General features: G+C 39.6%; 1 protein-coding gene across 1 annotated transcript in view; it reads right to left on the minus strand.

Moving 5' to 3' along the window:
* The window catches only part of ACOT12 (acyl-CoA thioesterase 12), an 88,009-nt gene extending 61,764 nt beyond the window's left edge, over positions 1-26,245 (minus strand). The window contains exons 1-5 of the mRNA XM_045864175.3: positions 26,062-26,245; positions 19,141-19,210; positions 13,623-13,683; positions 11,431-11,532; positions 5,801-5,936 (exon numbers count right to left, since the gene is read on the minus strand). Coding sequence (XP_045720131.2) covers positions 5,801-5,936; positions 11,431-11,532; positions 13,623-13,628 — 244 coding nt within the window. The 5' untranslated portion in view covers positions 13,629-13,683; positions 19,141-19,210; positions 26,062-26,245. The remainder of the gene's footprint in view (positions 1-5,800; positions 5,937-11,430; positions 11,533-13,622; positions 13,684-19,140; positions 19,211-26,061) is intronic.
* Positions 26,246-26,853: the final 608 nt, after the last annotated feature.

Here is a 26,853-nt window from a genome sequence, read left to right on the forward strand (position 1 = left end):
CCACCCAGGCACCTCTCCAACCACTGAGTTTTAAATTTAAATTATTATATATATATTTTTTATAGAAATTCTCTGTTTCTTTGTCAAAACTTCTAGGTAATTTTTTATTCCTAAATGATAATACTTTTGATTCTCTTTTCTTTCTTAAAATACATTAACATTCTTATTTAATATTCTTTATATGATAAATGCAGTAACTGTAGTCTTTCTGGGCCTCCTTCTATTGTCTGGTGCTTCCTCTGGATTTTGGTGACTCATTTATTTTTATCTTTTATGATTTTTGACTAGGAGTTTATATTCCTTGGATCTATGTGTGTGGGGAATTCCTGAGAGCTGGGCTTAAAGTCATTTCTCCAGGGGTTTGCATTTATGGCTATAGATCAGCTGGGGGAACTATAACACAGTGCCACTTCCCACTAAATTTCACATGGTCTGTTTCAGTCCAAACAAGCCATGTGAATTTTGAAACCAAATCTACATGAGAATGCACTTGTGATTGACTTCTCAAAGGTAACAGTTGCGGGGGTTTTTTGTTTGTTTGCTTGTTTGTTTATTTTTCCCTTTCTACCTAGGGTTAAGGCTGAGATAGGAAAGCATCCCTAGGAGAGCTGTCTGTGGATTGGGATTTTTCTACTTGACTCACCAAGAGTATCATTTTTTTAGGTTTGCAGCTATATATAAGGTTCCCTGATCCAACCTTCCACGTAACATGGGCCACTGGCTTTGTGTCCTGATTCTTTTCAGGCCCATTAAAACACAAATTCTAGGTCTTCTAGAGCCTACAGAGTCCTGAGCAAATGCCAGCTCTTCTATTTCCTTACACTGCTGCATTTGTGTTTTCTAATCATTTCTGGACTTCAAGGTTTTCTCTTATTTTCCTGTCTGCTGAGATGTATTCACAAAGATGCTTGTAAATATTTTATCTAGAAATTTTAGCTTGTTCTAGACACCAAGTCTACCATATTGCTGTCATCAGAATTGGACTGCTTCCCGAAGTGGTCTTTAAAAGGCACATGAAATCTTCAATCCCTTTCAACTTCTTTCTTTTTTTTTTGCTATTTCTGACTTTGTCAGATGATGTCCTATTAATATCTCAAACTAGTATTGACTGAGGTTTTTTTAAGTTAATATCTCTTTTTTGTTCAAGATAAATATAAACAATCTGTAAAATACAATGTTAAATGAAAAAAAGAAAGGTATATAGCTGTTTGAATACTGTACTCCAAGTATATGCTAGTGTGTGTGTGTGTGTGTGTGTGTGTGTAATATTGGTTGTCTTTAAGGATAGGAACTGGCTAACTGGGAGATACTGATGGTAGGAAGTCTTACCTTTTAACTGAATGCCCTCTCATACCTTTTGACATTTTCACCCTGTGCATGTGTACTACCTATTTTTAAATAATTTATTTTATTTTATTTTATTTTTAAAGATTTTATTTATTCATTTGAGACACAGAGATAGAGGGAGAGAGAGAGAGCATGAGCAGTGGGAGAGGCAGAGGGAGAGGAAGAAGCAGACTCCCCGCTGAGTCAGGAGCCCAATGTGGGGCTCGATCCCAGGACCCTGGGATCATGACCTGAGCTGAAGGCAGACGCTTAACCATCTGAGCCACCCAGGAAGCCCTTTTTAAAGATTTTATTTATTTATTCATGAGAGACAGAGAGAGAGAGAGAGAGAAGCAGGCTCCCAAGGAGCAGGGAGCCCGATGTGGGACTCGATCTCAGGACCCTGGGACCATGACCTGAGCCGAAGGCAGACGCTTAACCATTTGAGCCACCCAGGCGCCCCTATTTTTAAATAATTTAAATAATTATAAAATTAAAAACTGAGTAGCCCTTATATTATGAGAGACACTGTAAAGACTCAAATATAAAGCAATTCCTTCTTTTCTGAGGGATAACTTTAAAGAAAAAACTACTCAGTTCTTATGAAGACATCCATGGGATATGCTGGGATACAGAGGTGGGTTAAGGCAGGTCACGTGTGCATGAGCACCCACTATAGCACGTATGCAGAAATATACGGAGTACAGGTGACCTCGGTGCTGAAGCATACCTATTTGCAGGTAATTGTCAATCAGTGGAGAAATATGGCTCTCCCAGGCTCAGAGACCAAGTCAGGCTCACAGCTCTGGCTGTGTACTCAGGTTAAGTATGGTAAACAAACTTCACCCTTTCTGCAGGCTTCCAAGTCAGAGCATACTTGTCCAGAGGTCAATTTCAATATTTGGACTTTGGATGTTCATTAAGTACTGTGTCATCATTCTGCTTGGGCAATTTTTGCCTTCATTCTACAATTTTGGGTCAGGAACTTTGACCTGAATTGAGGATATTCTAGTTTTCCTTCTCATAACCAGAAAGGATCAACACAGGATAATGCTCATAAAGATTTGATTTCTTGGGGTGCCTGGGTGGTTCAGTCGTTAAGCATCTGCCTTCGGCTCAGGTCATGATCCCAGAGTCCTGGGATTGAGCCCCACATCGGGCTCCCTGCTTGGCGGGAAGCCTGCTTCTCCCTCTCCCACTCCCCCTGCTTGTGTTCCCTCTCTCGCTGTGTCTTTCTCTGTGAAATAAATAAAATCTTTAAAAAAAAAATGCTCTAAATATGAAGTCTTTTCCTACAAGCCAAGCTTCCAAACAATGACCCAGTGGTACAAGAACACATTCCAAAGAAGTCCTGCTTTTACATAATCTAATGTCATTTGTTTCCCTTTTCTTCTGAAAGCATATGGTTTTGACTCAAATTTCTTACTGTTCTAACAATATGCATTTCAACCACATAAAATCTTGAAAGAGATTCCAATTGGTTGTGATATTACTATCAATGTAGAACCCTGGGTTTTCTAAAAACATGGTTCAATAACAAAGATGATCTAGCTATCTTCCTTTAGAAGGTGTTGTCCAGTTCAAAACAAACTCCACCCAGATACACCAGGTAGCAGGTGGACAAACCATGCACTCATGGCAACTTAAAGTTCTAGGGTCCGGCTCTGACACTAAGAGAAATCGCTTTTAGGTTCTACAGTATCTTGATGGCATGAAAGCTAGTAAAATTTCTAAAAAGATCAAATCAACAAAGTTAGATTAAAAGTTGTTTTGTGCAAAGGAATGTAGAATAATCTATTCTCAGGCAGATTAGAGGACACATGATAAAAACAGACTCCTAAAAATCTATAATTCTAAACTGAACCAGACTGGTAGATGTGATCTGCCAACTTCCTAACAAACTGAAACTGAAGTCAATTACAATCGTTTAACCTCTATATTTGAATGGCTGCAGCACGTAGGAATGACTTCTGTATTCCAAGTTCAGTGAACAGTTTTTATTCCTAACTTTCTGGAACACAGTTGACCTCTCATTTCTTCATGTAATTCTACTCCCTTGGCTTATGATGCTAGTCTCTCTGGTTCTCCCTGCACCCCTCCCACTAGTCCCTCTAGGTCTCCTTTGTAGATCCATCCTCCTCCTCTAATCACCTCTTAAATGGCCATGTTCTCCAAATTTCACTCTTGGCCCACCACCCTTGTGCCACTGTGAGCCCTCCCTAGGTGACTTGTAGGTACTCTTTCATTTGAATTACCATCTGTAAGCTGTTGTGCCTCAAACTAACTCTTCCCAGCCTTGGTTTTGTCCTTTTGGTTGTTCCACATGCACGTCAGACTACACTAAACTCATCATCCACCTTCATCAAGAGTGCCCCTCTCCTCCCCCTCCTATGTATTAGCTCCATTCATGATACCATTAGCTAACTAGTTGCTCAGACCAGAAACCTGAGAGTTACTTTCCTCACCCATCTCCCCACATGAGTGACCCTATTCTGCTGATGTTATCCCTTGCATATTTTTGGCCTTTTCCCCTCCGCTCTCTATAATCATTGCCTGGAGTAGCTGCTCCTCTCCCCTTGCCTGGCCTCCATCCCTCTAGTCTCCCCTCCTCTATGCAGAATGACCATATTAAGTGCCAGCCTAATCATGCAACCCTGCCCAAATCTTTATCAGCTTCCCTCAAGGAGAGAAGAAAGGTCAAGCCTCTTTGCCTGGCCTAAGAGAGCCTCCATGACACAGTCCTATCTTGTCATGTCCTGCCTCCTTCCACCTTGAATTTTCTCTCTAGCATGCCCTTGCTCTCATGGTTTAGCCATTTCATTACTTTAGCAAAACGCATTTTAAATATAGTTTGGTACCGAGACCATCTTTACAAAAGGATGGACTCTTCTCAGCACAGTAATTTAATGATGATGTCTTCATTTCTTTAAAAGTAGCTTGGTAATTAATGGGCATTGTCTTTTAAAGTTCTACAAGAATAGAAGCCTTTGAAAAACTTTTTTTTCCAATGCAAAGGGCATCTGTGAGGTGGTCCCAGGACCACGATGACGTCATGAAGAGCAAAATAAAACCCCTGCCCCCCTACAGATCACCCCTGCCTCTGCCTTTTCTCTCTCCTCTGGCATCTGTGTGTCCTCTTCTTCCTTCCTCTCTTTTAATATTCTCATTCTGATCCTTTCTCATCTCCTTTCCTTCTTCTTCTTCTTCTTTTTTTTTTTTTTACAGATTTATCCCATTCCTCTTTTATTTAAATTCAATTATCCAACATATAAGGCATCATTGGTTTTTGATGTAATGTTCAATGATTCATTATCTGTGTATAACACCCAGTGCTCATCACATCATGTGCCCTCCTTAATGCCCATCCACCCTGTTACAACCACCCGTTACCCCCCCACCCACCCACCTCCCTTTCCACAGCCCTCAGTTTGTTTCCCAGAGTCAAGAGTCTCTCATGGTTTGTCTCTCTCTCTGATCTCTTCCCATTCAGTTTTCCCTCCCTGTCCCTATGATCCTGTGCTATTCCTTATATTCCACATATTAGTGAAACCATATAATTGTCTTTTTCTGCTTGACTTATTTCACTTAGCATAATCTGCTCCAGTTCCATCCATGTTGATATAAATGGTAGGTATTCATCCTTTCCTTCCTCTTCTACATGTGTCTGCTTTCGGAGCTCAGGAGGGAGTTGGACCTTCTATGAACTTCCTGGCCCCTCTGGCAGTGGTGAGCAGAGGGACTTGAGCTGGACCACTCCACTTCCAACCTCACCACTTTGCTCTCCCCAGTAGGTCATCTCCCCTGGGGCTGCAGGAGATGGGGTCAGAAGAAAAGGAAGGGCAGGGGAGGGGCAAGGCAGCCCTTTCTTCCCTGCCATTCTGGCCCCATGAGGCCTCAAAGAGCCTGGGAGATCACAGCCAGAGAACTAAGACACTCTGGCTCATCAAACCCAGTGTTACTGGGGAAGAGCCAGGAAACAGGAATAGAATCTTAGCACTTCGGTTCATAGCAAGAATAGAATCAAAGTGCGTCCTGTGATCTTTAGCAAGGGTCTTCCCTGCTCAGGTTCAGTTTCCTCCTTTGTTGATATTATAATCAGCTCATACAAAGTAATGAATGAGAGACTGCTTAGTAAACTGTGAAGCACCAGATGGATATATTGCGTTGTCATTCCTTTATTCGTTGATCACTACTGAGCGCATTCTTACCAATAAGGACTGCCTGGTCCCCGTCACCCTTCTTTCCTGTCTCTTCCCGTGGAGAAGCATCAATTTAAAGAGGTCTTCGGTGTCAGCAGTTATATTTTGAAGTGGCCAGGACCTTCCTTCTCCAGCCACTAGGTTTGTTGGGGAAGATACCTAGCATCGCCGGGGCCAAATTGTAATAATAAGGTGAAAAGAAGTGTGCTCTAAGAAAAGACCCTTTCACTTGTCACAGCCATATAATTAAAGTTCCTATAAGTAGAGTTACTGACCGTCAAACTTGTTATTTTCCGTCATCAAGTTTTTAAAGGTATCCTCATGATGTAATCGAACTTTCCTTCTCTCAGAAGCCAGATTATGTTCCACATGATCTTGCTCAGTTAGAAGTGTGACTGGTTTTAAATGAATCTAGAGAAAGAAAAACATTGCCTTGTTAAATTATAAGAGCACACACGAATTTTGTAAAACTAATGATATGTTACATTGTTTTCTAACTCAAAATAAATAGAGAATTTCTGGGTCTTTTTACACATATTGTTTGACTAAATTTCTTTCTTACAATATTTTTAAACTAAAAAAATCAATATAGGCTTAATTATTTCTTCATACAATAAGATATGTGCTTTAAAGAGTTTTCTAAATATTAATTTTCCCTGCTTTTTAAATTTTTCAACAGAGCTGCAAACTAAAAAAATTCTTCAAATTAATGAATGAGAAGGGGGACTTTGAGTCCATTGAACTCTTACCAAGAAATGTTTTCTACTTCTTGCAAAATTAAGATCTCAAAGGGAGGGAATAAAGATGTTCTAGAGAAAGCTGTCAAGTACTGAGAGTTATTTCTAATTTGGAAATTTCATCACATGGTGAAAACATTATCTAATAAGCAAACTAAAAGAATCAAAAGGTCAGAACAAAGCTTTGACCTCCAGAAACCTAAAAATATGATGCAACAGAACCAAGGGCTCAAGCTCTGCCATAAATGCCTGTCTCTTGACCTGTGTGCATAAGGAAGTCACCTTGAGACTGGATGGGGATAATTCCATGCTCATTTCCAGGATACCTGAGGGCTGGCACTGATCCTTAGCCAAGAAGACGAAGCAGCTAGTGGTTCATAATATGCTGCTTTGAAGTCTAAAACTCCTGTACACGGCCTTGTCTAATTTGTTTAGGAATATATAGACTTGATAACTTATACTGGTTTAACTCCACAGCCTTGTTTTAGTTGTGTGACCACTGGGGTATAAAAGTCCACCTGGTAAACTTTTGACTTGGGATGCCCGGGTGGCTCAGTTGGTTAAGCGTCTGCCTTAGGCTCAGGTCATGATCCCAGGGTCCTGGGATCGAGTCCCACATCAGGCTCCCAGCTCAGTGGGGAGCCTCCTGCTCCCCTTGCTTGTGTGCTCATGTGCACACCCTCTCTCCTTCTCTCTCTGACAAATAAATAAAATCTTAAAAAAAAAAAAAAAAAAAAAAGCTTGTGTCTTGGCTCTCCAATCTACAGATGAAGCATATTTTGTATATCTGAAAAGGACCCTGAGAGTGAAAAACTGAGAGCTTTTCTGCTAAGGTCAGGAACAAGACATGGCTGTCCACCTTCACCACTTTTATTCAACATAGTACTGCAAGTCCTAGCCACAGCAATTAGACAACAAAAGGAAAAAAGGGGAATCTGAATTGGTAAGGAAGAAGTAAAATTTTCACTATTTGAAGATGACATGATATAGAAAACCCTAACTCCACCAAAGAAGAAGTGATAAATAAATTTAATACAGTCACAGAATACAAAATCAATGTACAGAAATCTGTTCCATTCCTATACACTAATAATGAAGCAGCAGAGAATGAAATTAAGAAAATAATCCTATTTACAAATGCACTAAAAACAATAAAATATCTGTGAATAAACCTGACCAAAGACATGAAAGATCTGTACTCTGAAAACTATAAAACACTGATCAAAGAAATTCAAGACAATACAAAGAAATGGAAAGACATTCCATGCTCATGGATTGGAAGAACAAATATTGTTAAAATGTCAATACACCCAAAGCAATCTACATATTTAATGCAATCCCTATCAAAATACCAACAGCATTTTCACAGAGCTAGAACAAATAATCCTTAAATTTATATGGAACTACAAAAGACCTCGAATAGCCAAAACAATCTTGAAAAAGAAAAACAAGGGGCACCTGGGTGGCTCAGTCATTAAGCATCTGCCTTCAGCTCAGGTAATGATCCCAGGGTCCTGGGATTGAGCCCCACATTGGGCTCCCTGCTCAGCGGGAAGCCTGCTTCTCCCTCTCCCACTCTCCTGCTTGTGTTCCCTCTCTAGCTGTCTCTCTCTCTCTCTGTCAAATAAATAAATAAAAAACAAAAACAAAAACAAAACTTGAGGTGTCACAATTCTAGTTGGCAAGTTATATTACAAAGTGCTAGTAATTAAAACAGTATGGTACTGGCAAAAATAGACACATAGATCAATGGAATAGAACAGGAAACCCAGATATAAACCCACAATTACATGATCAATTAATCTTTGACAAAGGAGGAATGAATATACAATAAGAAAAAGACAGTCTCTGCAACAAACAGTGGTGGGAAAATTGGACAGTCACATGCAAAAAAATGAAACTGGACCCCTTTCTTTCATCATACAAAAAAAAAAAAAACCTCAAAATGGGTTAAAGACCTAAATGTGAGACCTGAAACCATAAAAATCCTTGAAGAAAGCACAGGCAGTAATTCCTCTGACATTGGCTGTAGCAACATTTTTCTAGATACGTCTCCTGAGGCAAGGAAAATAAAAATAAAAATAAACTATTGGGAGTACAACAAAATAAAAAGTTTCTGAGGAGCAAAGAAAATAATTGACAAAACTAAAAGGCAACCTACTGAATGGGAGAAGATATTTGCAAATGACATATCTGATACAGGGTTAGTATCCAAAATATAGGAAGAACTGATACAACTCAACACCCAAAAACCAAATAATCCAAATTAAAAATGGACAGAAGACATGAACAGACATTGCTCCCAAGAAGACATCCAGATGGACAACAAACACATGAAAAGATGCTCAACATCACTAGCTAGCAGAGAAATACAAATCAAAACTACAATGAGATATCACCTCACACCTGTCAGAATGGCTAAAATTCAACACCACAAGAAACAACAGGTGTTGGTGAGGACGTGCAGAAAGGGGAACCCTCTTGCACTGTTGGTGGGAATGAAAACTGATGCAGCCACTCTGGAAAACAGTATGGAGGTTCCTCAGAAAGTTAGATAGAACTACCCTATGATCCAGTAATAGCACTATGGGGTATTTATCCCCAAAATACAAAAAGACTAATTCAGAGGGATACATGTACCCCTATGTTTATAACAGTATTATTTACAATATCCAAACTATGGAAGCAGCCCAGGTGTCCACTGATAGATGAATGGGTAAAGAAGATGTGGATGTGGTATATACATATACAATGGAATATTGCCATTGAAGAATGAAATCTTGCCATTTGCTATTACAAGGATGAAGCAGAGAGTATAATGCTAAGCGAAACAAGTCAGAGAAAGACAAATACCATATGATCTCACTCATATGTGGACTTTAAGAAACAAAAACAAATGAGAAAGGAAAAAAAAGAGAGAGAGACAAACCAAGAAATACTCTTAAATATGAATAACAAACTGATGGTTACCAGAGGGGAGGTGGGTAGGGGGATGGGTGAAATAGGGGATAGGGATTAAAGAGAGCACTTATCATGATGAGAAAATAAAATAAAATAATAAAAAAAAAAAGGAAAAAGACCCTGAGAACTATGCCTGGAAGCCCTGACCTTCTTTGATGTTTGCCTGTGCTTTCTTTCTCCTGCTATACCATTTCTTTTAGTTTTAGTGAAGCCCTGCACGAGCATCCCCTACGGAGTTTTTTGAGTCCTTCGATGATCCAGTCTGTGCAACTGATGAACTAAGCCTAGTCACTGCCCATCTCATCCTGGAATAAACTCACTTTGGACAGAGATGCACATAGGCCTGCAGTTTTAGACCAAACCTCTGATTTTTCATGGCTTTCTTAGTGATGCACCACTGAACAAGAAGAATGGTCCTAGCTGGAAAGTCTGGGAAAGGTGCTTTACGTAAAGGTTACCTGAGCCAACCTATTATGGCAGCACCGCAAGGCACCAACCTTCCAGAACCACTTTCAGAAAACAGTTCTTCAGGCTCAGCAGAGGCTGAACTGAAGTGTGACTATTATATTCTTAACCCATGAGTCCCTGAGGTCAGAATGAGAACATGGAACAGGACGGTGATGCAGACTCTTTTTGGTCACTTGCACTCACCCCCATATTCTCTCATTCTCAAATGTTTGGAGATTTGGGGGCACTCCCAGAAAAACAGAATGGTTTGCAAGACCTATCTCAATGTCTTCGATTTTAATGAACATAGGATACCTGGGATGCTTTGTCAAAGTACAGATTCCAAGTTCCTATACTAGTGATTCTCATTCAGTAGGTCTGAGACACAGCCCAGAAAGCTGCATTTTATTTTATTTTATTTTATTTTATTTTATTTTATTTTATTTTATTTTATTTTCAGAAAGCTGCATTTTAAATAATAGCTGATATGAACTTCAGTTTGAAAAAGCAGGCCCTTGGGCAATGTGAATATGTCTTGTGGTGTGTCTAATATTGGACAGGGACTGGGAGAAGTGTCCTGGTGCATGGGAGTCTGCAGGGACACCTACCACCCAGCCATCAGGGCAGGCTAATTCAGACCCACCCATCTCTTTGCCTCCTGGCCCAACTGAGGAGTAGCTTGTGAGTGCTGTTCTGCTGTCCCCTCTGTTGGGTACACAGAAAACATGGCTTTGTCCCAGCTCTAAAGTTGGAGGCAGTCTGAGGAAGAACGCTTTTGTAGAGTGAGAAGTACTCCTTGTCGCTTCAAAGTGGAACTAGGAGAAACCACTGTGCCCACCTCTGGAGTGATCCTTGCAGTGAAAGATTTAAATTCTAAATTAGATTATGACATTTAAAAACGCTTAGACTAGGGCGCCTGGGTGGCTCAGATGGTTGGGCGTCTGCCTTCGGCTCGGGTCATGATCCCAGGGTCCTGGGATCGAGTCCCGCATCGGGCTCTCTGCTCCTTGGGAGCCTGCTTCTCCCTCTGCCTCTCTCTCTCTCTCTCTCTGTCTCTCATGAATGGATGAATAAAATCTTTAAAAAACAAACCAAAACAAAACAAAACAAAAAAAACGCTTAGACTAAATGTGAACCCTCTCCTAGGTACCCTGACCCTGAAAAGGAAAGCCAAGAAACGATAATAAGTAAACCCCCGGCAGACTAGAGACAAGCTGCTTTTGGCCAATGGTCATGCAAGCCCCCTGGGCACACACATCAGAACAACATATTTATTTTAAGGCTGTTTTTACTTCATATGCCTTGAAGCTTATTTCTAAACTTCACTAGTTTAGCCTCTTTGACATTCTTCCATCAGGTATAAACAAATGACTGGACCATAACATGCAACTGCTTACTAAGTTGCTCTTGCTTTAAAGAAAAAAAAAATTATTTTAACTCAATTTTGAATTATATAACCACAAAAGAAAAGAACAAAACCAGTAAACACTATTTTTGAGAAACCAATAGACCCTTCAGATCATTTAAAACAGTATTTTTTTTCCATTTTCACCAACTGGCAACATCTCCCTTTCTCTAAGGTACATAACGCTGTATTACCACACAATGACAACTTTTACAGAAATAGGGGTGGATAACAAATCCTGGGAAAGCATATGTCACAGTAAGAAGAAAGGTCTTTTTTTCCATAATAATTCTGATGCCATCATTAAGATGTCCCTGAATAACATGCTAGGTACTCCTTCACACAGAAAATTTACCTTTTCTTCTCCAACTGGTTTGGCTACAAATGTAGAGAAAGCCACACTAACAAGTTTCTCAATACCAGTGAGCATGTCCTGTACTATGACCTTGATGCTGATCTAAAACAAAAAGAAAAATAAATCAGTAAACTTCCAGCCATCCAGATAACACACAAGATTGTAGCAATCAAGATTCAGTGATATACTTCATCATTCTTTTTTGAATAAAATCAGCATTTTATTACTTTTATTTATTTATTTTTAAGATTTTATTTATTTGACAGAGAGAGAGACAGCAAGAGAGGGAACACAAGCAGGGGGAGTGGGAGAGGGAGAAGCAGGCTCTCCACTGAGCAGGGAGCCCGATGTGGGCTCGATCCCAGGACCCTGGGATCGTGAGCTGAGCCGAAGGCAGATGCTTAATGACTGAGTCACCCAGGGGTCCCTAAAAATCAGCATTTTAATTTCTTTTTAAGCAACATTGTTTGTTCAGTGATGTTCTATAAAATTAAAAAATAACTTTTTTCTGGTTATAGAAAAATACTATTTACCATGGAAAGTTTGGTAAATATAAAAATAGATAAAAATGGAATCTGATTATTCAGAGCAAATATTATTAGTAATTCTGCCACCCAGGCTAATAATTACTAATGTTTAGGTAAATTTTCTTCCAGTTTTACGTGTGTGTTATGTAAAGACACACATAAAGTTATCATACTGTATTTATAGTTTTATATTACAATTTAAAAAACTGGCATTATTTGACAAGCATTTTCTAATCCCATTGTTACTAAATATGCTTTTGAAAACAGGATATTCATGAATGGCTTGTTGATCATTAGAGAGATGTACCACAACTCTTTAAAATCTTTAGTCTCTCAGTTTTATAACGAAATTAATGTGGACAAAATGGCATCGTGTTATCTATAGCTTTTTCCTTTGGAAATTTTAGCTTATCTCAGGGAATAGAAGGAAAAGGAGAAAGGAAAGGGAGCTGTTATCCATGTTTGGGCTGAATATAAAGAGCACTAGCCCTCAGGAGAGAGGCCAAGCCCAGTGGGGAGCCCACAGCTGAGAGAGCATCATCACAACTGCTGCTGAGAGATCTGGTTTTTAACACAAACATTTCTCTTGTGATTGCAAGTGTTCTGTATTCTGTTCATATGGATACTGGGGTAAAGCCATCACCATACATGTGGTTATTGCCAAACAGTTTTATTGAATCAGAATATGGGTTGAATTGTGTCCCCCACCAAATCCAGTATGTTACAATGTGACCTGACTTTGGAAATGGGGTGGTTCAGATGTAATTGGTTAACATGAGATCACACCAGAGTAGGGTGCGCTCCTAATCCAATGTGCCTGATGTCTTTCTAAAAAGGGGGAATTTGGACACAGACACACACACTGTAAGAACACCCCGTGAAGATGAAGGCAGAGATGGGGGTGATGCAGAAGCCAAGGACATCAGAGACTGCCAGCAAATCACCAGAAGCCAGAAGAGAGCATTGGGGCACATTCTCTTGCATAGTCCTCAGAAAGAGTCAACCTTACTGACACCTTGGTTTAGGACTTCTAGCTTCTAGAGCTGTGACACAATACATTTCTGTTGGTTAAGCCACCTGGTCTGCAGGACTCTGTTACGGGAGCCCTAACAAACAAATGTAAGTCCCATCCCGTCTTTTGTGTCCAGGGATCAAAGGGACTGGACACAAGGGACTGTTTCACCTGGACAGCGATTTCAAAAGCCTCTGAAAATGTTGCTTTCACAACTATGGTAAAGAAAATAAAACCAAGTGGATGTAGAAGAAAGGAGGACGTCTTCTCCCTTCAGTTACTCTGCCTTGCAAAAACTAGCTAATGATGGGGCTAGTTTCCAGTAGAAGATGAAGAGATGGAGCACAAGTAGAGTCAGAATAATTAGGAAATAAAACCCATACTTTGCAAAGAACCAAGAGAGTGCCCTTCTCCCTTGTATGTTTACTGTCTGTGTATCCTTCTCTGTGAAAATAGTGCATTGCATCACATTTCATTTTAGTAGCAGAGTTGACTGGGAAACACAAGGCCCTTATTATTTACCTGTGAGCCTGACCACAGATTCCAGGGCCTTGTGAAATTCAGAATCTCATGAGCTCCAAATTATTCCAGAACTCCTCTTCTGCCCTCTGAAGAGATGGGCACCAATAGTCAGAAGAAAAGGGGTCACTTACCTCCATGCTTGTGCTGAATGCTCTGGTAACTTTTGCTTTGATGGTTATAACTTGTCCAATTCTAGTTAAAAAGAGAGGGAGGGACTTTAGTAATCCTAGCACATCTCATTTCAGACTTAAAGATTCACTTAAATGCACATGCCATGGAGCAGTCCCCGTGTATCATGCTGATAATGTTCATATATGAAACCTTGGGTTAATGATAACAGAAAAAGACAGCTGTTAAAACAGATGCCAAGCACTGTAAGCCACATGTAGGTTAGCTGACTTCTATTCAAACAGAAAAGGGCCTTTGTAAAGATGGTGTGCAAAATGACTTCCAAAATCTGCAACAGATACTTTGATTATAGCACAGCTGTTTCCTTAAGAGAAGATAAAACAAACACACAAACCAAACCATAGAACTGACATTTATTTTTAAATGTCTGTTCACAAATAAATGGATACAAACTAGCGAGCGAGCAAACTGATAAACTTCACCAGGTTTACATGGACTCTCAGGACGGCTGGAAGACCCATTCACTCTCCACGATTACAGGAATCCTGGTCATACAATCTGAAAGTGTTCCAGACCTTTTGTGTTCAGGACCCCCAGTTACCTTCTGTCCCTTTACTTTACCATAAGGGTCTACCCAATGTAAGCCTCCTCAATTTTTCTCCCTTACTTTCAAAGTTAAACTATACTCCCTTTTCTTCGCCTTACTCTTCTGTTTCGGAGGAAGAAGACAGGTCTCTTCCAGACCTTTTTCTGTACCTGTGCCCTTGACCCACCTCCTCATTACCTTTCTTCCCTCCTGAGGCCTGCTTAGCTCTTTCCTCTTTTGTACCCTCAATCTCTGCCCCTTCCCTGACTTCTTATCAGTCTACAAAAATGCTCAAGACTTCTTCTTTCTAAAGATTTTTCTCTCAAGCCTATTCTTTCTTAAAATTTTTTCTCTTCTCCTCCATATTCAAACTCCCTAAAATATTCCTTTTTTTTTTTTTCCTAACTCATGCATTTGGGAAATGTTTACTGAGTTACAACTAGTCCTGGCATTAAGCTAAGACCTCAGGAATACAGTGCTGAACAAAATAAGGTTGCTAACTGCAAGAGAACCAGTCTTCACTTGGGACACCAGTATGTAGACAGATGAAGGGCAATGCTATGAAATTTTTCAAGAAAGAAAGGATTGAGTATTACAAAAGCACCTATAAGAAGAGGCTAATTCAGAAAGTTGGGAAAGGAGTCACAGAAGAGGTGACGTTGAGATGGCTCTTCAAAGATGAGGATTTTGCCAGGGGCCGAAGTTTGAGGGCTTCATTTCCCATTCACTTCTCAACCTCTCAAATATGGCTATTGCCTCCACATCTCACTTCTGATCCCTCCACAGTCACTTCCTAACAGCTAAATCCAACATCTCACCTCATTTAATGTCTTTCTTCAGGAGGCTTTCACTTCCCTTGGATTCCAAAACAGCATCCTCTCTTCTATTTCAGTTTCCTTCACTGATTTTTATTCCTTAATCCATCCCTTCAGTGTAGACATTGCCTTAATTTCTGTCCTTTGTCCTATTCTCTTCTCACTTCACCCTCTTCCTAGAAGACCTTGTTCTTGTCCATGATCCTGTCATCTTTATAGAAATGATTACAAACCTACATTTTAACCTGGACCTCATTCTTGAAACTCAGAGCCATATTTCCAAATTTCTCTCAACAGATTCAACTAATAGTCATGGAGGCTCTACTAGGCTCAGTGTTAGCTATCTTCACACACATCACCCAGTTTATCTTAATCTCCACATCCAGCACATGTAAACCCAAATCAATTTTCTTTCTTCCTTGTAAACCTCCTAGCTCTGTTTGGTAAAGTTTCTAGGAGAGATTCACAGTAATCCTGCCAGGCAGAGTTAGAGTACCTCTTCAAAACTATAGTAGTACTTTGTACTCATCAACTATAAAAATCTTATGCCTCTCTGTCAGTCAGACCTGAGCGGGGGGAAAGCACAGGCCACTTTGTCTCTTCTCGGAACCGTGTCCTGCCTTTAGAAGTAGGGGAATTCCAGGGGCACCTGGGTGGCTCAGTCTGTTGAGTGTCTGACTCTTGGTTTCAGCTCAGGTCATGATCTCAGGGTCGTGGGGTCAAACCCTGTGTCGAGCCCCATGTTGAGCCCCGTATTGAGCCCCACACTCAGTAGGGAGTCTGCTTGGGATTTTCTCTCTCCCTCTCCCTCTGCCCCTCCCCCGTGTGTGTTCACGGACACTCTCTCTCTAAATAAATAAATCTTTTTTAAAAAATAAAAATAAATAAGAGCAGGGGAATTCCAAAGAACCTGGTTGTCCACGAAACCAGACTCTCAACACTGAATGTCAAATGAGTGGAACGACCAGAATTTCAACTAAATCAAACCTGCTTCATAGCATGGCATTCAAGGTCTTCTGTTACGTGGCCCCAGTCTAGAGCTGGGGCATCACCTCTTTGCAGATCAGGCTCTCCCTGAGCACTTTCTGCTCCTTCTTACACTCGTGCTTAGATTTGTACACATGCCTCATTAGGTGAAGCCCTTTTCCTAGTCACCAGATGAAAATCTATACCTCACTTGAGGCACACATTAAATGCTATCACTCTCATTGATTCTCCAGTCAAAATGTGCACCTTTTAAACTACCCCACAGAATGGAGTTTATCTTTCACCCTAGGCTTGCATCCTATCATGCTTCCTATTCTGATGATTATGTATTTGTCTGACTGTCACCAGACTCCGTGACCGCTACACTCCAAAATTGTGCCATAATCATTCATATATCCTACTGAGTCCAGAGCAGTACTTTTCGTACTGGCAATAAGTATTTGAGAATTTAAACAATATCCAATGTGGTTTATAACCAAATTATATGGCTTTCTATATGTAGCTTTCAATTTTCTCTTTTTGTGGTTCAGCTCCCATGTAAAAAATACAAGCAGGTCCCTTCCCATGATGTTACTGGCCACAAATCCTTTCTGATAACACAAACACAAAATGGTGCAAAATGGAGCAAAATGGCAACCCACATTTCACTGATGAGGTTACTAGTTAAGTCTAATTTACAGAATTTAAGATTGAAAACTATATAATAGATATTTTATTTAAACACACTGTTGCCACTCCTAAATTTAATAATGGTGCTTCTTTGTAGTCCTAAATAAGTTTGGATTTGTAGTAATTTGTAATTTTGCTGATACAAACACATGTCAATTTTTTTCTACTTAAGGGAAAATCACATAGCTAGTATGCGAGCTTAGTCCTTGGACCTTTATCTGCATCCACAAGACTCTAGAATGTCCAGAGCTCTTTCCATGACACTCCAGCTGCCTAGGAGAACCACCATTGGGAAGTGTTCAGTAAAAGTTGCTGGTCACAAACACAGAAGCAGTGGGTCCGGGAAAGCACTGGATTAAGGGTAAGAAGATCCAGGCTCAAAGCACCCTCTGTCCCCGGGTTTGCTCAGGGCATTAGGCCTCAGTTTCTCATGGATACAAAGAGAAGGCTGGGCTGAGCTATAAAGGTCTTACCATGTCTGTGATTCTAATTCCTGCCAAAAATTTCTTCTGTGTCAGTTTTGAAGTAATTTCTTCATGCATGTGGTTTTATTTAACTTAATTTTGTTTGTATCTAAATAAATAAATGTCAAATAGATAAATATGAACAGTAAGGCTAGAGAAACAGACTGAGCATCTCACTGGACAGACTACTTAGGGCTTGAAAACCATGGCAACTACCTCCATGGTCTTTGAGAACCATCCAAGACCAGAAACAGATGACCTTCTCTTTTCCTTTTCCTTGTTAAGTTATGTTCATGTCTTCAAGGATCAAGATATTCAGGGAAAAACAAAAACAAAAAACGGAGATACAAACATAAAATCAAAGAAATTAAGTAAAACCATATAATCCCATTTATTACAGGTATTAGAATAAACCCTTTAAAAAACAAATAATTCTTAATTCTGTCCCCTGAAAAAAACCTAGAAATAATGACCAACCCTTTATAAATGAGTACATTTTCTGCCCAAATTGTGATCTCTACTTACTATTTCTTTTGAAGAAATTTGTGACTAAGTTTTTGTAAGGAAATAAAAAAGATGAGTCCACTTTGTCATACCAGAAAGCAAAGGAATTATTAAAGGCTTCTAACTTTGCGGTTATGACCAAACAACTTAGGAACCAAATTGAAGAATCCCCCACTGCTCAAAGATGAGGCAGTTTGAGCACCCATAAGAATAACCACATCCAATTTGAAATGTATCAAATATGCTAAAGTCCACAGGCTTATAATGACACTAAATAAAGGAAAAGAATTAAGCCTGTCTTTCCTGGACAAACTTTACCTAAGGGTAACCAAGTAATTAATGAGATAAAGAGTCTCTCTATACAAATAATTCAAGAAAATAAATGAAGAACAAATGATAGGATTGGCATATCACCATTTTACCAATGTCTAATGAAATAATGCTTTAGGTAATGATCATTAGACATTATGTGCTCTTGATAAGAACTAGCTTTACCAAAATATCAAAACTTCATCAAATCAATTTTTAGATGTTGCTATCATTTTACAAGAAATACAAAGAATGGGTGAACTTCTAAAACAGGGATACAATGAGCAAATACAAAATGTCGTAAACTCTATAGGACAAATGACCAGGTTTCTTTAATAAATAAACTAAGAGATAAGAAAGGAGAGAAAATTATATGTTAAAAGACTTATCAACCATATTGAACCCTGATTCAAGAAACCAATTGTTTAATTAAAAAAACACATTTTTTGAGACCACTGGGAATAACGATTTGTTAATGGTGTTGTGATTATGTTATTATGTTTTCTAAAAGAGCCCTTATCATATAGAAATATATGATGAAATATTCACAGACGATGCCTGAGATTTCCTTTGAAATAATCCAGGTATGTGGGGGAGTATGGACAGGTGCTGATAAAACAAGAGTGTCCATCAGTTGATCACTGTTGTAGTTAGGTGACAGTCCTTGGGGATATACTATACTAATCTCTCTACTTTTGTGTATGTTTGAAATCTTCATTGATCTTGAAATTTTCTGCAATATGAGATGGTAAAGCACATACACACTCCCACACATAATATGTTTTTCATAATTTAACATCTGTAGTCAGATGAATTAATGTTTATCCAAAACCTAATGATGAAATTCACCATCATAGACCTACTTGTTATCATTAATTATTCTTCTAGTAGAGGAAGAAGCCATTAAGAAGCAGCTTTTAGAAATCTTGCTCTGTCTCTACCAAAATGCATCTATTCTGAGAGCTGTGTCTCACAAAATCAGGACTATGAATTTACACTTAAAAGTCTTTACTAAAAGTAGATCCTGCAATTACTATTTTACTGATTTACATGAGGTCAATTGTTATTTATTTTATTAACAAATTGGATCACTGAGTCCAAATAAATAAGCAAAGGTGCCACAAATCTATGTTGTAAATGAGGCAATAAGCCCAGGAGAAAGGAGTGGTAGAGTGATGCCACTTACCTAGCTGTCTCCTCAAATTGTATGTCATCCACTGAGGCTGTAACACAGGAAACCCCAGCATGTTTTTCAGCTTCAAAAAACAGGTAAAAATGTGCTACATTAATAGTTATGTCTAAATCTTTCAGCATAAGGAAAAGAAATAAAAAATTAAATGGACTTATTCTAATAACTCATCCTCTGGTTCAGTAAAGTACCACTTTGCCCACACTTGTGGATGATCTGGATCAGTAACAGTTCTTTCGTTCTGTAAGTTGTATTTCTACTGCATGGAAATTACTGTACTTTCTTCTAAGTTTTAACTTACACTGTCTTTGATTTGAAATTCAATACCTAGTATACCTAGTTATTGAAATAGCAATTTTAGTAAGTTGGTACCAACTTTAAATATTTTGTCAGATACTACCCTCCTTTTGTTTTAAAAACAAGGCATTAAAGCTGTATCCATTATAATCAAATATACAAAATACATATATTTAGACCAGTTAACATGTATAAACATTGAACAGTATGGAGACCCTGAGATCATACCCCAAATCAGAAAGCAACTTCTCTGGGTATCAGAGAAATACTCAGCACATACTAGGTATTTAGTCAATACTTATTGTTCATTATTACCAAATTCAGTATGCATTAATTATGTTGGAGAGGAGAGTATTAAAATAGTGTGGAAAGAGATTAAGGAAGAACCCTAGCTATTTCCATATTACATTTAATTGGTTGAGGGTTTTTTTAATTATTGATTTTGTTTTATATAAAAATATCATAACTTATTCTCTTTAGGAAAAATGTGGACATGTGCTTCTGCCAGAATCTGATTTTGATGAACAGTCAGTTAAAATTGAAATAGATTGCACTGGCTTTTTAGGAAATTTTAACCCCATTTTAATTTTGGAGACATCGCTCCTGCTGCCACATTATGGAAGAGATTGAATTACACTGACGTTGTCTTCTTTGTGTGGAAACTTTAACTGCAATAATAATTGACAGTGCAAGGTAAAGAGAGGTGAGAAAATACTCCAGAGAGCAGGTATTTAGGACACTCTTCCCTATAATCTCATTTGTAGGAAATTGGACATTTTGGTTTTACCAATTGGAAATAATTAACTGTTCTTCCAAACATGCACGTAATATAAACTGAGTTAGCAGAAAAGTAACCATAGGGGCACTGTGTGTGTGAGTAATGGAGAAGGGACGACTGGCTTCCCAGCTATTAAGTTCAGTGAGAGGAAGGGAATGTAAAAGGACCAGACTCTAGAAATACTCAAGTTGGGTTCAACTGGATTCAGTGTATCAAACACCTATTAAATTTCTACTGATTTCCAGACACTGAGCTAAGTCAGTCCTACCTCTTACCAAGTGTACTCGGTGGCAGTTAGAGAGCTAGCCATAGTCGGTGCCCTTTTAGAGCTTAAGATTTCCAGAGAACTACTGGATCCTTGCAAATATATGCTATAAAACATTGACTAAGGAGTACCTAATACACATTCATTCCACTTACCTGACATGAAGGAACAGGATGTGGAGTTTATTAAACTATTCTTGTTAATAAAGTGTTACCATGTGTGGCAACGTAAGTGACCAATTTTGAATGATTTAAATGATAACTAAAGTGCTAAAGCACACTCTGTGATGAGTGTGGAGCCCTCCACACTCATTCAGCCCCAAGGCTAAATTTTTATTTTATATATCAAGCATCTATTTTATATATATGTAAATATATAGAATTTATGTCACATATATATAGCACTATATATAATTTATATGTCATATATATAATTTATATGCCATATATATAATATATAGCACTATACTAGATTGGGATCATGAACAAACATTATTATAATAGTAGTTACCATTTATTAAACACTTATTATTGACCAGGCACTGAGCTAAGTATTTATGCATGTCAATTACATGAGGTTGGTATAATTATTAATTTTACAAATGAGGAAATTTAGGTTTAGAACAATGGACCCCATTGTTCTAAATAGTGATTTTGACTACAGAAGCAATAGGAACTCTCAGAAAAGAGCAGTCAAGGAACACTCTTTAGAGAAGTGCTTAGCTAAATATGGGCTTCAGAGGCTCAATAGCCATGGTTTAGACTATAGACTTTTAAGGGTCATTAAATTAAAAAGAAAAAACAAAAATATGGGGACCCAACATAGGACCACAATTTGTACATGTGATTCTATGTGATTGTTTTATTTTGTTTACAATTGTGTGTCATGTATGAATTTAAAAGACCAGCTTGCTCTGATTCTTGATTTTGATTGTCTTTCATACAGTATACCAATAAAAGTGGAGAAACTCTAAAGCTATTACTGATTTCCTTGAGAAACTGAGAGAGGCTGGGAATAGTAGCAGACTAGCTAAGTGACTGTAATCCAGATATGAGACAATGATTGTTTAAAATGGTGGTATCTCCATTCATTCATTCCTTTAAATAATGTTGAATGAATTACCTGTGATATGCTAGCCTCTATGTAAGGGGCTGACAATATAAAGCAGCCATGATCTCTGTTCTCACAGAGTCTAGTGGAGAAGCCAGGGATTAATAAAATGAGTAAGTAATAACAAAATGAGTTAAGTGCTCTGAAGAAAACATGATTGGATGGGAATTGTAACTGAGAAACCAGACCTAGGTGGGATGTCAGGGAAGATTTCCATGTGGAGGGGATGCTTCAGCAGAGATCTCAAGGATGATTAAGACTAAAATACATGTGTTGGGGAGGAAGAACAGAGAAAAGGTGAGCAAAATGAGTAGAGGGAAACAACAATTACGAAGATCCTGATCAAAGTCTTTGAGGATAAAATGCAGAAAGCAAGAGGGATGCCTGGGTGGCTCAGTTGGTTAAGCGTCTGACTCTTGATTTCAACTCAGGTCATGATCTTGGGCTCCACACTCATCACAGAGTCTGCTTGAGATTCTCTCTTTCCCTCTCCCTCTGTCCCTCTCCCCACTTGAGTGTGCACACACACACTCTCTCTCTAATAAATAATAAAATCTTTGGGAAAAAATGCAGAAAGCAAGGAGAGCTGGTAAGGCTGAAGGGTTGGCGGAGAATGGACTATGCACAGGGCCTTGAATTTCTTGGTTAACAGTTTTATAATTATTATTAAAGATATTGTTCCACTGTCTTGCTATGATCTTCTTCAATCTGTAAATGTATGTCTTTCAACACGTGGGAAAATTTCAGCTACTATTTCTTTAAATATTTGTTTTATGCTTCATACTTTTTCTCATCTCTTTTGGGGCTCCAATGACAAGTATGTTACACCTTTGGAAGTATTTTTTCAAATCTCTGTTCATTTTTGAACTTCATCTTTTCCCTTTTCTTCAGACTATATAATTTCTATTGTCCATTTTTATGTTTACTCACTCTTTGTCTCCTCCAGTCTGCTGTTAAGCCTAACCAGTGAATTTTTTTTATTTCAGATACTGTAATTTTCAGTTCGGGAATTTCCACTTCGTTCTTTTTTTGTGTTTCTATTTCTCTGCTGAAACTTACTATCTTTTCATTCTTTATGATCATAGTTTTTATTACATCCTCAAGCATAGTTATAATAGCTGCTACAGAATCCCAGAAGCTTAATTCTAGCACATGGGTCATCTAGGGATTGATCTCCATTATTTTTTCATTTAAGAATGCATCATATTTCCCTGTTTCTTTGTATATCAAGTAATTTCGGACTGTATCGTAGCCATTATGAGTGATACATCGTAGAAATTGTGGATTCTTAACATGTTCCTCTGAAGAGTAATATTTTGTTTTGTTTTTTTTCAAGTAAGCAGTTAACTAAGCTCAAACTATAAAACTCTTGTCTCCCTAGAGGTTGGGATAGCCTTTTTCAGTTCTTTTGGCATTATCTAGGAAGGTTGGAGTTTCTCCCATGCATACATGATTCAAGGTTCACCAGAGATTTGAGCAAAAAATATAGATTTTAGGGCACTGCCTCTCTGGTTCACTCTTTTCTTGAATTCTCCTCCTCACATTTCAGTAGCTGTGTTTTCCCCAAATCCTCTGGCACTTCAAATAAGTAAGTCTGTGGGTTTTCCATCAGAAATTTAGTTGGCAACAGAATGGAGTGTTTCTTCAGGCTTAAACTCATTAAAAAATAAACAAAACGAAACAGAGAAAGTTAGCTAGTACCACTCTCTTCTTCTAAGTGTTGACTTCCAAATGTTCTAAATCAGCTTTTGTTCACTTGTCAGTTGCCGTAAGTAGCTTTTATTTAATGTTTTTTCCAGAGTTTATAGTTGTTATCTCTGTGACTTTTTGTTTTTTGATAGGAGATACGAACCATGCTAGATACTTAAAGCCCTTGATAAGGAAGACAATGGGGGAAGATAAACAACCTATGATATGATCAGATTAGCACCTTCAAAAAATACTTCAGATGCAGGGTGGAGAAGAGACCAGAATGAACGGAGAAGATCAGTTTAGAAACCACTGTGGAAGTTCACATGAAGGATGATGGTAGCTTGGCCTAGGTGGTGGCAATGGAAGCATAGCAAAGTGGGTGGGTTTGAGTGATTCCTTTAAGGTAACACTGACAGGACCTGGTTCATGGGTTGAATATATAGAGGGCGAAGCAAGGTAGAAAGAGGTATCAAGAATGGATGACCCCTAGATTTCTGATTTGCCCAACTGGATGGTTTGCATGCCATTCCTGAGAGAGTGAACCCCGGAAAAGATTCAGAAGTGAAACAGAGGGAAATGTGAGTTTGTGATATTTCAAAATAAGAAACGGATATGGAGGGTGGAGGACGCCTCAGATACGGCTGCAATCCTCTAGGCGTAAGGAACCAGAAAACATGGGGCTACTGACAGAAATGAGGTTTAATGCCAAAATGATAGTGAACATATTAAATCTTTTTTTAAATATTAAGAAGATATTTTGGAATCTAGCAGTGCCTGGGAGTCACGGCTGTGCCTTGGGGGCTATGACTATATGATCATTATTTATCATAGTAAGTGGCTGTAAAGAAGTGCTGGTCAATAAGGAACTCTGGCTGGGAAAATGCCAGGAAAAGCAGGTTTTGTATTATCCTTATTATATAAACTAAAGCACGATGGTGCAACATTTCTCTGCCACAGATTCTGTTAGACCTTCACTAAATAAAGTCCCCTGCTTATGTGGTGTTTCTCACCATGGAGTGTTTAACACAGGTATCTCCATGCATCCAAACAAACTGTATCTTAAAGGTTTCTTTAATGTTGTATTATTAGTAATCTAACTATTCATCCAGAGTAATTGGTTATCAATTGAATCAGTCTATGGTCTGAGTTTCCCAAGAAATTTTTGTGACAGTTGCAGAAGGCCAACTCTTTATCCTTTACAGGACAGAGGCACAAAGTCAGGTAACTAAAAGTCACTTCAATATTCACATAATATATTCAGTTGCCTTGGCAATAGGAATCGTTATTATTAGCAACCTCAATGATTTTTACACTTGTTTCTCTTAGATGTGAATTAATTTTATATTCATGCCTCCATTATTTATGTTATTATAATCGACCTCAAATACTGATAAAAACTGTTAAGACAGAAACCAAACAGACCTATCAACAAACAGAAAACAAACAAGCAGATTGGCATAAATACATGACTAAATTTTGTGGGCGGTTAACACACGGGGGATTAGAAACCCTATTGATGTTCAGTGAGAAAAGCAAGGTTCTGTAAATCATCTGAGCTTTACTTTTCTCCTCTGTAAAATAAGAGTCCTAAGATACATGATCTTAAGCTCCTTTCAGCTTTAGTGTTTTATCCTAACATATTTTCCTTCAAAATGTACATTTGCTGAGTCTGTTAAGTGCCATATGCAAAGCCTGACTTCATTTTAGAAATGAGATTCCAAGTTCTGGACCCATCCGTCACCGACCTACCCATCCACAAAAGCAGGAGGTTTTTATTTAGAGCTTACTAAGCACTGGAGAACTAGCTTTAGTTCACATGCTAATTACCCAGGCAAGAAATAAAGAGGTGAACAGATCAATACACAAAATAATTACAGATTGTGCTACGTGGTATGAAGGAAATAAAAAGGGCATTGTGATCAAACTGTTGAAAGGGTACAAACGTAAACAGGTGGCCAAGAAAGACTTCTCTGAGGAAAGGATATTTAAGCTGAGATATAATAACGGAAAGGGCCAAGAGAAGAGCCTAATGGTAAAATGAGAAGCAGGTGCAAAGGTCCTGAGAAGAGACTTAAATAAGGGTGTGGTAGCCACAGACTGAATGCAGGAGCAGGTATGAGAGGTGAGTAATCTCCTATCAAGCCAGACATTAAAGAGATGTGCAGAAATGTAAACCAATACCATGCCTCTAAGTATATTTTTCTTATTGTTGAAAATATAGTTGTTTTTTTTTCAATAAAACTACGTCATGGGTTTATTCCTGTTCTTTTTCAATGAATTAATTTTTAAAGATTTCGATTATAGTAAGCATCAACAAAAATAACCCGCATAAACAAAAGCTCTCGGGGTCCTCACTTACTTAATGGAGTAAAGTAGTCCTAAGACTAAAACGTTTGAGAATCACTGGTCTAGGTCATTCCCAGTGTTGGATGAACTATCTCAGTTCTTACGGTACCCAGCTGCACAGGGCTCACAACTGTAAATACGCTCTCCAGTCTTCGCTCTCCTCACTGATCGGGGTCCAGCAACCGTGCGGGCTGAGGCTCCGAGCGTCAGCGGGTCGGCGCGCACCCGGGTCCTCGGGATCCCCCCTTGTCCCGACCCCCCAGCCCCACACCCAAGCCCGCGCGCCACTTCCCAGACACCCCGACCACCACACGCGCTCCGGACACCCCCGCCACCCGGGCCCCACGTTCCGGACCCCCGCCACCCGGCCTTCCGGCCTCCCGCGCTCCCCCGCTCGCCCCCACAGACCCGCCCCGTCCCAGCCCCCTACCCGCCAGGCAGGCGGTGGCGTCGATCCACTTGAGCAGCTGCCCGGCGCTCAGCTCGCCGCGCAGGTTGGCGTGCGCGGGCTGGACGGCCTGGCTCCTGCGCACCTCTCTGGGCGCAGGGCGCGCCACGGCTCGGCCCGCAGCGAAGCCCCGGGGCCGAGGGCGTCGGGCCGGGTCGGGCCGCGCTGAGCCCGCCCCCGCCCGCAGGGCACCGGCGCCGCCCGCCCCGCAGGCCCTGAAGCCGGCTCTCCGCTGGCCGCCAGGCCCCGCCAGTGCACAGGGAGGTGGGATTGGGGGTGCCAGGAATATCAGCCAAATCCGGGGCCGCCGAGGTTGGCAAAGCTGGGAAGGGCTCGAGTTTCTTACCTGTGAGGGGAGGATAGCAGTACTTACGTCAGAGGACTGTGGACAGAATTAAATGAGGTAATGTACGCATTACCTTATCCGCCTGGCTAGGCGGATACAGGTGTTTGCTAAGTAAGTAGTGAGGTTAACATCCGTCCGAAGAACCCGACAGGACTGATTAGTTCAATGCTATACAGACAGTGTGGACTTTGGCATTAGAAGCTGGCTTCCGAGTATTTGACTACCTCCCCCCCCCCCCCGGCTGTTGACGGCCAGGTAGAGTGGGCACCTTCTCATTCTTAGGATGTTATCATAGCTCCCCAAAACCCTTTGTTATTGATCATTTTGTTATGAAATTACCCCCACTGCCAAACACACACACACACAGTGTTGATGTTTGCAGGCACATCAGAGTCACTCAGCGGAGAAAGGCAATCTTTTGGTTTTAA

Source organism: Mirounga angustirostris, unplaced genomic scaffold, assembly GCF_029215605.1.
Source record: "Mirounga angustirostris isolate CCGP_5_RB_7025 unplaced genomic scaffold, mMirAng1.0.hap1 SCAF_7, whole genome shotgun sequence".
Classification (NCBI taxonomy): Eukaryota; Metazoa; Chordata; class Mammalia; order Carnivora; family Phocidae; genus Mirounga; species Mirounga angustirostris.